At 46.1% G+C, this 12,008-nt stretch overlaps 2 protein-coding genes across 4 annotated transcripts in view; both read left to right on the top strand.

Moving 5' to 3' along the window:
• Positions 1 to 12,008, top strand: part of LOC132916122 (DNA-directed RNA polymerase II subunit Rpb4-like) — a 346,958-nt gene that overhangs the window by 82,705 nt on the left and 252,245 nt on the right. The gene's annotated exons all lie outside the window — the stretch shown is intronic.
• Positions 1 to 12,008, top strand: part of LOC132916129 (protein vestigial) — an 80,775-nt gene that overhangs the window by 49,624 nt on the left and 19,143 nt on the right. Inside the window, exons 2-3 of one of the 2 annotated variants that reach the window (XM_060975932.1) lie at positions 7,911 to 8,121; positions 8,399 to 8,551. In XM_060975932.1, the coding sequence (XP_060831915.1) occupies positions 7,911 to 8,121; positions 8,399 to 8,551 (364 nt within the window). Of the gene's footprint in view, positions 1 to 7,910; positions 8,122 to 8,392; positions 8,552 to 12,008 lie in introns of both variants that reach the window. The other variant, XM_060975931.1, reaches the window with a different exon arrangement.

Here is a 12,008-nt window from a genome sequence, read left to right on the forward strand (position 1 = left end):
CTCGACACCCGGAGACTGGAATGCCGCTCTATTTATCGCCTTTACGATTATGTTGCCGCGAAATTCATAGCGTCGGCTCGCACGCGCAATTTACGCGGCCTGAAAATAAGAGGTCGAGCTTTCGGGGTGGAATGCGTTGAAGTCCAGCCATCGTTGGGTGACGCGTGGAATCGCGGCCGCCGCGTGTTCCCGCCACTGACGCGTTAGTTGTCGCCGCCATTATCGTTCTCGCCAATATTAATGTCGACGAAAAACGCACGGATTACGGTCGTGTCGCGTGACAGATCGGGATATTCCGATATCGAGGTCACGATCCTCTTGCACTATGAAAATAACGATATTAACGAAATTTTATACGTTGCGAGTTACGAGCGTCAGTGCCAATTAATTAATTACTAGTTTTGCACGACAGTGACGAGGTAACGTTCGCAGAAAAGTCACGTTCCACGAAACACAACGTATTGTTAATCTGTTCTTCTTAATCCTTACGTTACAGGAGATAGTTTGCAGAATGTTATCGTTACTGAAATATTACGCTATAATTTCCATTTGTGGGAATTTTGTTCGCTATGATTCCACATTGTTTGGGAAATTTATTCGAAGTCAGCCCATCCACATTTTACTTCGATTGCTAAAAAATTCCCTTTAAAGGAGCACGGTATGAACTTGCGAATCCCAATAACTGCTTCATGCAACATCCTGGTATTGGAATGGCGGTCGGCTTACTTTCCCGTGTTGCCAAAGTAGTTGGAATCGATGAGAAAGGAAGAGGGAGGATGAGGGCCGATCTCGTTGTAATTTGTCGGGCGAACGAGGGATCGCTCCATCGTCCACCTGGCTGGCTTGCTAATGAACTAAATTTAACTAAAGGGAACTCGTTCACCGGCGCCTTATCAATAGTCGTAATCCAGCGGCGCGGTCGAGATCTGTGGACTCTCATCTCCGTGGAAGATAGGAGAATCGTGTCGACGAATGGCCGTGTCTGGCAAACAAATTGCAAGATGCTCCGTGGTAGCTTGTTACCGACCCCGCCTCCCTCATCCCCTTTTCGTTGCTGATCGTCGTTTCGCTCGTTTTTCGCGACCGAGACGCGCCTTTTCATCCCTTTTTCGGTCGAGGTCCATTCTTTTTCGTATCGCCGCTTGTTCCTACCGTTCACCTTCGCTATTCGCCTTTGTCGAACAGAGAGTGACGCAGTTCCTCTCTCCGGTCTGAATTGATGTGGGAATCGGTCTGACGGACATCCAGTCATTCGTTTCGCCCGCGATCGATGAGGGTTGTCTGGTTTTACACGGTTTTCAGGAGCCGCCACGGTGTCGTCGTCATTGATCGACAAATTTTCAAATGGTTCGATGGCTCGTCACGGAATCTATCGCGAGATATCCGCTTTAAACGTTAGAGCGCGATCTTATCGAACTTGGATATGAGCTCCGGTAGAAATGTATTTTCATCGAACGAACGTTGATAATACACCGTTCGATCTTTAATTACGATGATAAAACGGAGAATGTCTGATCAAATTGAATTTGATTTTCATGAAACCTCTATAAATCTTTTTATCGAAGCATGCTGATGTTGCTTAACGAACTACATGCAATCACACATAAATCGGTACCGTTCGCATACACCTTTCGGAAACGCCACATTTTTCTTTACCATCCGTTCATCCCATTAGACCGTGCAAGTTGTACGACCAACAACGAGCCCGATCGAAAAAAGAGCAACGATCGTGGAACGTTCTGTCTAAGCGAACAACGAATTATCGACACGATTAATCCCCCACAGAACAGGCAAAAACTAGTCCCCGGAGAGAAAGGCCTGCAGATACTTTCGACGCAGAAACAAACGCAAGAACAGCGACGAGCAATGATCGCTGAGCTCTGTACACAACCGTGACCACAGTCGTATTCTCTCTGGATTCGCGGTGGAACATAAATCCAAATCAACGTCCGGGATCATCGAGGGTATTAAGCATTTTAATGGGGGTTGCAGGATGCAGAGGAAGTCTTTCTGTAGCGGACAGAGAAACCGAACAGTGCAGGAAAGTGGAGAGAAGGAATTGCGATGGTGAACGGAAGAAGAAGAAGAAGAAGAAGAAGAAGAGGAGGAGGAGGAGAAGGAGACGATACGGAGATTCAGAGATCTATAAGACAAAAGAGGAAACAAATAAAGACGCGGTCTTAGGTTCGTGAAGTGACTCGACACCGGTGGTGCAGTAAAGGAGGGGATGAAAGAGAGGGGAAGGAAAGGAGGAGAGGAGGAACAGGCGCTCGCGCTTTGGAATGCTTTGAGAGACCGCGAGCAGCTCTCTCTGGGGCTAGAGCTGCTCGTTGGCTGCGAGGATGTCGAGGACGTGGACCGTTTCGAGGGAAGCCAGCGCTGCCTCGGGCGAAAGAGAAAAAGCAAAAGAGGAAGAGTCGGCCGTCGCGGACAGGCTTGCTTCGATTAATTACCACATTGTCGTCTGACCGATGCTAGATGCTTAGCCGTGGTAATCTATGGAAGATTCGAACCGCGCCTTTGGTTTAATCCCTGCCGTACTTTTGTTGCTTTTTCGGTGTCGTTCTCCATGCACCCTTCTGTGTTTCACGAATTATCAGCTGCTTTAATTGAATTGGTGTAAAGAGTGGTCTTTAGGAGAAAGGGATTTCGGAGGGAATGATACGCGCAGGCTCTTATTCGAACCTTCTCGCCTTTGGGATTAGAGGGTGCGTATTAAAAATTACCCTCTTTCCAATTTGCGGATACTTTTATCAATTTTCTCAAAAATCGACCTTCGGTTGTCGTCCTATGTCATTCATCTACTGCCTTAAAAAATCCATTGCTCGATCCTGCTTCAAAGATTAACTATCTCAAATTCAACATCTTTGCCCGCCGAACGTATACTCGTCGTGATGATCAATTTCCTAAAACTACCTGATTCTCAAATTTCTGGAAAACGTAAATCGTACGAACAGTGAGTCGACGAAATGTTGTAGAAGACGAAGAGGAAGCGACTACCGTGTACCTCCGGACTCGTCGCTCAAGTTCATGATCAATTGCGCGTTCCCCGAATACCGGCGGTCATCGTTCGACGTCGCTCGACTGCACTGCAAGTTTTCGCTGTTTCAGGATCACGCCGGTGATCTACTAGCCCGTGGAATGTCGAACCGCGGTTTATTATAGTAGATAATGATAACATCTCGGAGGCGTAGCCGCGTTGGCGCGAATTTCGCGTCGCGCCATAGAGAGTGTGGTTTTCCCCTCGACCCACGCGTGCCCCGGCAGCCGCCATCAGTCACAGCATACATCAGCGTCAGCTTATTTTCGTGCGTTGCTACCCACCGCTGATGTATGAACGTAATTGGTTAGGCGGAGTACGCGACCCGCACCTATCCTCGATATACACGCGAAAACGTTGCCTGTCAACGAGACGAGAGCGAGAGGAGTCGCCTGGAGACGACAAACTGATTGGAGGGACGAGAAACGCGGCCCGAACACCCCTAGGACTTTGTTGGGTGCGAGGATATCGCATGTTTATTTCGAGGGACGAGTCCAGCGAACGAAGTTTCCAAAGTCTCGTTTTTCGCCTGACAAATAATGTTTTCTAGCTTCGAAGCATGCCGAGTATCAGGAACCAAAGGGTGGGTGTTGTAGTTCTCTTTGGGGAGGGAGGGGGATTTTAGAAAAGGAATAAGAATTCACGAAGAGAATAAATATTTTCATTAAAGTTGTTTATAGTTGTTCGACATGCGGCAATGTAGCAAAGACTCGTTCTCGTTCTCTTTTCTTCGAGTCTTCGCGTTAAATTATGACTTGCAAAGTTACCAGGTATTTTAGAAACGTTCGTTATTTTTTATTACAAGGGACGCTCTATATGCGACAAACAACTTTCTGCGAAGGTTCAAGGTTTCGGGAATAATCATGATTCGAAGAATCGAATATAAGCGAGGATCCTGGCAGAGTTGGCATGGCCTAGAACTGGACCACGCAGGTCTCCCGGTCGATTTGCCAGGGTTAAACTTATACTTAACATAGTGCGCGCGTCCATTTGTCGGCCGGTCTCATTCGCACTGGGTCTCTCGCAACAGTAATGGCTACCACGACGCATACGCAACTGCAATTGCGTGTATCGTGCCGTCGAATGATGAGGATCGGGTATGCGTTCGCGTAGCATGACCGTGCATACATCTTCTCGGGCGATTGCGATCGTTCATTAGTGGGTCTGAAGCTGTAATTCATTGTACAAACCGTCGTTTATGGCGGCGAGTTAAACGTTCCTGCGCGTCAAGCCTCGCTAACCGCTGTTTCATCAACTATAATTTCTTTGCGTTTAGCGTATATTTTTGCTAGGCAAGAGAAGATTGATAAGTCTATGATGCGCGTTTTAAGACGATTCTCTGGAACGACATTAGGACGGTCTGTCGTATTTGCTCGATTTACGTTATTCGAAAAAAGAATTTTGGTATCTACTAGTAATCGTCTAATTTTTCTTGCAGTAGATTGTATCGTACACGGTACATACCTCGCCTATGATTATATTTGCTTCTTTCACTGTATAAATCAATATGAAACCTAATCCTTAAAGGAAGAAATGGTAGACTGTACTTTCAATTAATTTATCGTACTTCGTTACAAAAATCAATTGACGTAATTACCATCTAATTATCAGGCAACATTCGCAACAAAACTCACACATACGCTAAAGATCGAAATTTAATCCGACGATGAATTGCCTCGGACTAAACTCAACTCGGTAATAAACTGCAACTTAGCCGTCACAGTTTCAAGGAGAACGGCTTTAAGCCGCAATTGCTATCAACACCGTTGTCTATGATCCTCTTTGCCATATATCGGTCCTATCTTCGAACAACCTGCGCAAACAATTTAATACCGCTGCTTAATCTCACTGCAACGCCATAAAATTATTTTCTAAGGCCATAAACAAGCATCAAAACAAGAATAACGTGTTCCTTATCGTGAGGGAATTCGACTGTTATTTAGTGGACACCAATCACGGTGCTTTCACGATTCGGCTTATAACTCATGCGTACCCATCTGCCTGGCAGATTTATTCGCGATAGTTGGCGCAACAATAATAATAATGGCTACCGGCTACGTGTGCGCGACTGCGATCGCGCGTCCTTTATCATCGCGTCGAGATGGTATGCATCTCTTGCTCGCTAAAGCGTGGTTTCTTGGATCATTACGATCGTGTTCGGCACGATCTCGAGGATCGATGTAGGTACCGGCGGCACACGGCCCGTGCCGTCAGATAGGACACTAGCTATAATGAATATCGGCTGGACTGCGTACGAGTCTCCTCGATTTATCTTGCTACTAATATACCCGCGTCTCTGCAGCCAGAATTCATTTATTCGCTTGGATTGCGCGTATCTCGAAATTGAAATTATAGAATAGCGGCGAAGCGATTGAAAATTATATAAAGAACGCTTTTAGTTTTATTTTTGGACCGACCGTGGTTCTGTGTCGTTAGTCTTTTTCTTCCTGTCTGTATCTCTTTAAATGTCTTGTCCTTTTTTCAAGTAATTTATTCGTAAAAGTATGAGATACTGGTTCCTCGCATTCTTACAGCATCCATTTATCAAACAAAGAAACGATCGATGAAGCAAGCATTTCTATCGATGAATCTATTTAAGAGACGCGACGTCCGGAAGGCGCAGCGCCAGGGAAACATTTGGCCTCGATATCAGGCGGGAAATGCTAGACGCCGCGATTAAAGCTAATTGACGCGTTCGTATTTCTCTAGCCATCATCGCGAGCACGGCGAGTCGCGTGAGTAATGTCGCAGGATTGTCTCGCGCGATCCCTGTTACCCTATGTACCCACCGCCGTTCACTTTCGATCTGCTCGTCAATCTGCCGACCTTCGACTCTCTATACAACGACGACAAAGACGACAGGATTCTAAGCTCTCGATAGCCAGCAGCTAAACGAACATAGAGACTAGTTAAAATTATGTAGCGGCCTACGTGCTTGGCCGGTTTCCGTTCGAAACGCTCGCGTCCTCCGAGTTCCTCGAATAATCCACAGGCGGATTATGCGCGCGGAATTAATTGACGTCGAGGCGCGCGCCATGTTCCGCTTTCGAGACGATGAACCACGCGACTAACGGTCTCATCTATGGACTGTATATACACACGAGTGATCCTTTTTCTTCTCGTTCTATGGATACGTCGTGGAGAATTGATCGAGCTACGATACCAGCGTCCAGCAATTGACATCAATTGTCTACGCTCGCCGTTCGTTCGTACTCTTCCGCGAATTCCTCGGCGACCTGCCGTGTCACCCGAGATACGAAGTTGAATCGATGCGGAAAATTTGTTAGAGATGGTGAACGGATATCTTCGATTTCGAGGAATTAGGCTGCGTTTCTTTCAGAGTAGCGTTGGATCGTGACAGTGATTCGTTGTGTAATTTGCAAACAACCGTAAATTCTACAACGATCGTCAGAAACACTGCCGCCAATTATACAAACCTACTCATCTCGAACGGACGATTCGTTAAAAATTCTCCAAACTTCAAAGAGAAGATTCCCAAAGAAGCCTGTGCTAATAATTCTTTCGCGATCCTCGCAATCTAGATCCTGAGGAATGTCTCGATCGAGCGCCGCCTGGGCGTCCCGACGCGACGCTCGAGCGGCTGCCATCTTTCGATCCATCGTGGCCGAATAGTTGGCTTGTCGTGTCGCGTGCGCTCTCGTATCGGGACAGTTCGACGCGGTCGAAAAAATTCGAGCAGAATGCCATGACCCAGCGTGGCATTTGCATCCGTAGGATCTAATGAATAGCGAGCATTACGTCCTATTTGGTCTCATTGCGACCGGCCGTGACGATGCCAGTGCGCATAGCATAGCTCTCGCGCTATTTGCAGTCTGCCAGCAAGGAGTGGGGGGTACAATGGACGCCGACGCTTGGCGTCGGTATGTGCTCAATGGATGCTACCCCTCTTCTAAGGACGTCGCTCGTACGATTTACCTACTAAACGTCAGCCGAGACGACGACGCGTTTCCTCGACGGATTCGCCAAGTGACTGGCGGACAGATTATTGAGGAGGGTGGGGTAAGGGTGGTTCGAGGGTGGTAAAATCCCTGGAATTGTCCGCGCCGTTGCAGCTGGATGTCGAAGCGTTTCGTCGACGGGCATTTCGTTGCTCGCGGTCCACTTGGCCCTATAATATTTTGGTCAGACCTCGAGAGATGTCGATATCGCTGTTATGAGGGTCTTGTGATAGTTTGAAACGTGGATCGGTAAGCTTGATTGCTTGATCGAATGGTTGAGTAGGACGTTTGGGCAATTGATACTGGAACTCTCACGTCGTTTTTCGTTGCATCCATGTTCTAAATATCTTTTCTTTGACGCTTTCAATTGCTTGTGTATCATTTTGTACGTTGTCCTGAAACTTCTTGAAAATCGATTGAAACCAGCTTCAGGTTTTGGCTTTTACGAGTGTAAATGATACACGCGTAAGACTTTCTTAACGCAAAGAAGTAAATCTTCGTTAGTAGTTGATGATTTAGTCCAGTACGTTGCATGAATATTCAAATACTCGAGATCGTGGAAATGATTGACTATTCGAACTCTGATAAATAGAAATAACACGGTGGTTCGTACGATGTGCACGCGATGATAGAAGCGTATGAAAATGTTAGTGAAAGGATTTTCTGAAATTTATCAAGATACACGAAAGCAGTGGCATGAATTCTACTTAAACCGTGACTATCTAAATCACTGCGTGTGTAAGCATACGACGGTTAATAATCTTTAATCGCAGTTCATTTATCTTTCAGATGAATATCTTACAGAAGCTCGTGTAAATTAAGTTATATTGTGTTAATATATCAATCGTCGTAGATAATAATATTTTCGAATACAGCAACGCGTGTATATAGATATATTATTATTTTTACAGTTGAACGTTCACCAAAGATCACTCGGGGCGGCAGGTCTTGAAATTTGTGCAGCTGGTGGAAGTGTTCCGCAAGGGCAACCGAGCAGCGCAGGTTCCGTCGGTTCGGCACCCAGTCCAGCATCGCCAAGGCCAACTCCTCAACCACGGCCACCCGTTGCATCGACCACTTCGCAACCCTCGAGAACGTTAGATGACGACAGATCCACGGACGGTGAGCTTTTACGATAACCATATTTTAATTTTCCACATTTTCCGAACTCGACCATGACAGAAAAGTAAACATAGGTGAACGAACATTAGCATTTTTATAATGAGTTATTATTATTATTAATTTCTGGATGAAAGATAGCGTTGTGAATTAAATTTTGCTGTTCGACTATAAAAACTTTCGCGGATGAAATGAACAAATGGTTCGTGTTATTACATATTATAATTAATATTGCGTACTCCTGGCAAATTTGCCCTATCTAACTGGCTTATAGCCGTAGGTACGGGCACTGCAGCGGAAGATTCAGACGATGGTGAGAGCATAGCGCAATACGTTAGCACAAATTGCGTGGTCTTCACTCATTATCGAGGGGATGCTGCGTCCGAGGTGGAGGAACATTTTCAAAGGGCATTGGCGCACGACAAACCGAAGGGTAAGTTGTTAAAATTAAATATTTTTCTTTCGAACGTGTAGAAATATAAATTACCATAAGAAAGTTATAAAAAGCTAACACAGAAGTTATTAAAGCGTTAGAGCATCGTTATTAATCTGCTGATCGGGGGAAAATTTTCAATCTCTTGGACGAATAATGATTTCCACGTTTGTGACTTCTCCGTCGGCTTTTTTTATTTTGCGCAGATTTTAATTCGTCAAACGGCGACTGATCGTACAATTACTCGTAAACTGTGAAATATAAAGTACACGATTATTACGTCATAAGATAGGAAATGTATGATTAACGATGAATGATAGGTAAAAAAAAAAAAAAATACAAAGGAAACACTTTGGTAGTCAGAGCTCAAACAAGCCGACGGTTATCTTAAACCTGCGAGAATAAATGCTGGAGCGCGATTCGTTCCAATTACGATCTCGTTTCGACGCTTCGACGTCATCGAAACACGCGAGTCGAAGATTGGACGGCGCGAGTCTGGACCGGGACTAATGCATCAAAGGGCGGTGATTTAAACGCATCGAGCGCGGACGCAACGCGGTCCCAGCGGAGGCCGATAATAAAGTGCGCCATTAGGCCGCGACAACGCTAACAAGCCTCGTAACAATTGTACCGTCGTCGTACTCGGGGACTTAAAACCTTTGCTGTCGGTCCGTGGAAGGAGACGAAGAAGAAGGAGTGTAAGTTGCGCCACGCACAGAGGAAGCGAGGGCGAGAAAAAAATATCAGATGAAAATGAAACAACAGGATGAAAAAGTAAGGAAGCGATGCAGAAGTAAGTTCGTCGAGTCTAAGGAACGAATGGGAAGTCGATGGTAGTTTGAAAGCTAAAGAATTTTTATTACGAGAATATTTCAGAGACAGAGAATAAAAATATTACGAGATCCGATATAGACGATTCTCAATGAATAATTACGAAGAAACAGAACCATGCGATATGCCACGCTTTTATCGCATTATCGATCTCTTCGACCAAATTACAAAACAAAAATTTATTCCCCTCCAAATTTAGGATAAACCCATACGAATAACCAAAAACTGCGCCAACTATATCAGGCAAAGGCGTAAACCTAGTTCGGCATAATAAACCCGCGCAACAGAAGAAACACCCGTCAGAATGCGTACAGCACGAACAAAGAATACAGCATACGTATCGACAAGATAAAATGAAGCATAAAGAAAGAAACATTCATATGGTCCTGAAAAGGAGTGGTAGGTGAGCAAAATATAGTCGGTGCGTTTGGACGACGAATGATCCACAGCTGAAGGGCCGAAAGCTGACGAAAGAAAGAGCCGGCTAACGAAAAAGGCCAGCATAGGGGGTTGTCGCGGTCGAAGTCGGTTTGGCAAGCGATCGGCGTAGCAGCCCGTCTATATCGGTATCGTTTAAGGCCGCATTTATCTCGCGGCAGTGCTCACGATCAGTTCACTAGCCTGCTTAGAATTCAAGACAACACGACCTAATTGTTATGTGCCGTGCGCCTCTCCCTCTTCTCTGCTTCATCCCTTCGCCCCTCGCTCTGTCCGCATGCTCGTTCGTTCCATCGAGACTACGCTTTCACGGCGTAGGAAAGGTAAATTAAGAGCTTCTCGGGCCTACGACGAGATGCACGCTGACTCAGGGAGACCCGTGAAAGCGTACCAGGGGTGAAGAAGGAGTGCAAAAGGTAGAGGAAGGGGTTGGGGAACGGGGAACGAAGAGACAGCGCCGGAGAAGACAGTTTTAGCCGCGGTATGCCGGCTAACATACGTACAAGGAGCGAACGTCTCTTACCGATGAACGTGTGCTCGAGAGAACAAAGACACCCCTCCGCAGGAAGATCAAGGGAGAAAGGCGACCGATAAGAAGGGTTGGGGATTGTTTGAACGCGTTGCGGCACGTGTTTGCGGTGAGTTGCGGAGAACTTCCGGAACCGTCGCTGCATTACGCGGTCTTATTAAATCGAATAGCTACGAGTTTGAATTATACCAAGTTCTTCCCAGGAAAGATATCACGTGTACGAAGTCGATACACGCTTTTACGACTTGTTCCTTCGTTACTTTCCCTTTTACCTAGCTTATGGTTTGTAAATTGCGCGGAGATTTCTCGGCTCATAGACACGAGAGAAGAAAATTTTGATTATCTCATCGATGGTATCTTTATAACACGCGAAACGCGTATTTAATTCTAGAAGCGGTCTTCGAAGAAATCCATCTGCACGTTCGAGAGGGCATAGGAGAATAATCGAGTTTAGGTTCTTGCGTCGCGCTCGAAAGTCGCAATTTTGGCTGGAAATTGATGACGCGTTACATTCCCAAGGGAATGTTTCTTGCACGACGAAGAAATCGTATCTACGAGGGTTTTGCTTGGCTACCAGTCGGTACCAGGATACGGCTGGCATACGCTTAAGGGGACAGGATCGAAGGAGGCGAACGACACGACTAGCCGATAAACCGTTTTGCCCTCGAATGCTCGCCGATACGGGCGCATAAGCGACGCGACCATGATTATCCTGCTTTCTTGCGGGCAGAGTCTTCGAACGATTCTACGTACTTGCGGCAACCTGACTTTCATCGTTTGAATTGAATTGAAACTTATCGATGGCACGTCGATGCAAATTAACTGTTGTCATTTTTGTCGATTCTCTGTTACGACGAACAACTTCCTTATTCTACTTATGCTCCGACAGTAATACGTATGCAAGTAGAATTACCGCTTCATATCCGGACACAACATAGATACATAAATGCATTTACTATTAGAGCATAAATTTCTTCGTAAAACAGATATCGTTTCTCCGTATGCGACGTCCATTTCAGCTCAATTATCGTTAATTTAACGATGGATTTTTAGATTTTACACGTACAGTAAATACAGAAACAGGAGAGAGAACACCATGTAAGAAAAAGTGAAAAATAGACAGGTCTCGAGATCTAGTTTTCTTAGTGAGCGTGGCTGTCGTGTCGCGAGCTGAAAAATCACACGCGTTTATCAACGCACATATTTCCGTTCAAAGGGTTAATTCGGAACGTCCGCTGCGGGGGGATCGACTTATCGCGTCGCGTATGCCGCTCGGTCTGATGAGAATACGACGTCGGGAACGGCGGTAACGTTGAGTTCGGGAAATTGAGCGCGTCGTTCCAGTCGGTGGCGTCAAATTAACGCCCCGTTCACCAGCCACCGCGGCGCAACAGAGACGCAATTACTTGACATGGCCCTTACATGACGCCGCGCCGCGCCGTGGCGTCTTCAAAGGGGCTGCCGCGAGATTAGTCGCGATACCGTCTTCGGTCTACGGTCATGGTTTTTCAACGTTCCACGCTCGCTCCAAGCCGCGGATCACACGGATGAAAATTGCCGTGTAATCTATGACGCTATGCAATTTAACGTACCGTAATTGAGAACGTCCCGGCCTGCACAATTCTATTCGTTTTTCGATCAATTTTACACCGTCGTACG

Source organism: Bombus pascuorum, chromosome 1 (genome assembly GCF_905332965.1).
Source record: "Bombus pascuorum chromosome 1, iyBomPasc1.1, whole genome shotgun sequence".
NCBI classification, from domain to species: domain Eukaryota; kingdom Metazoa; phylum Arthropoda; class Insecta; order Hymenoptera; family Apidae; genus Bombus; species Bombus pascuorum.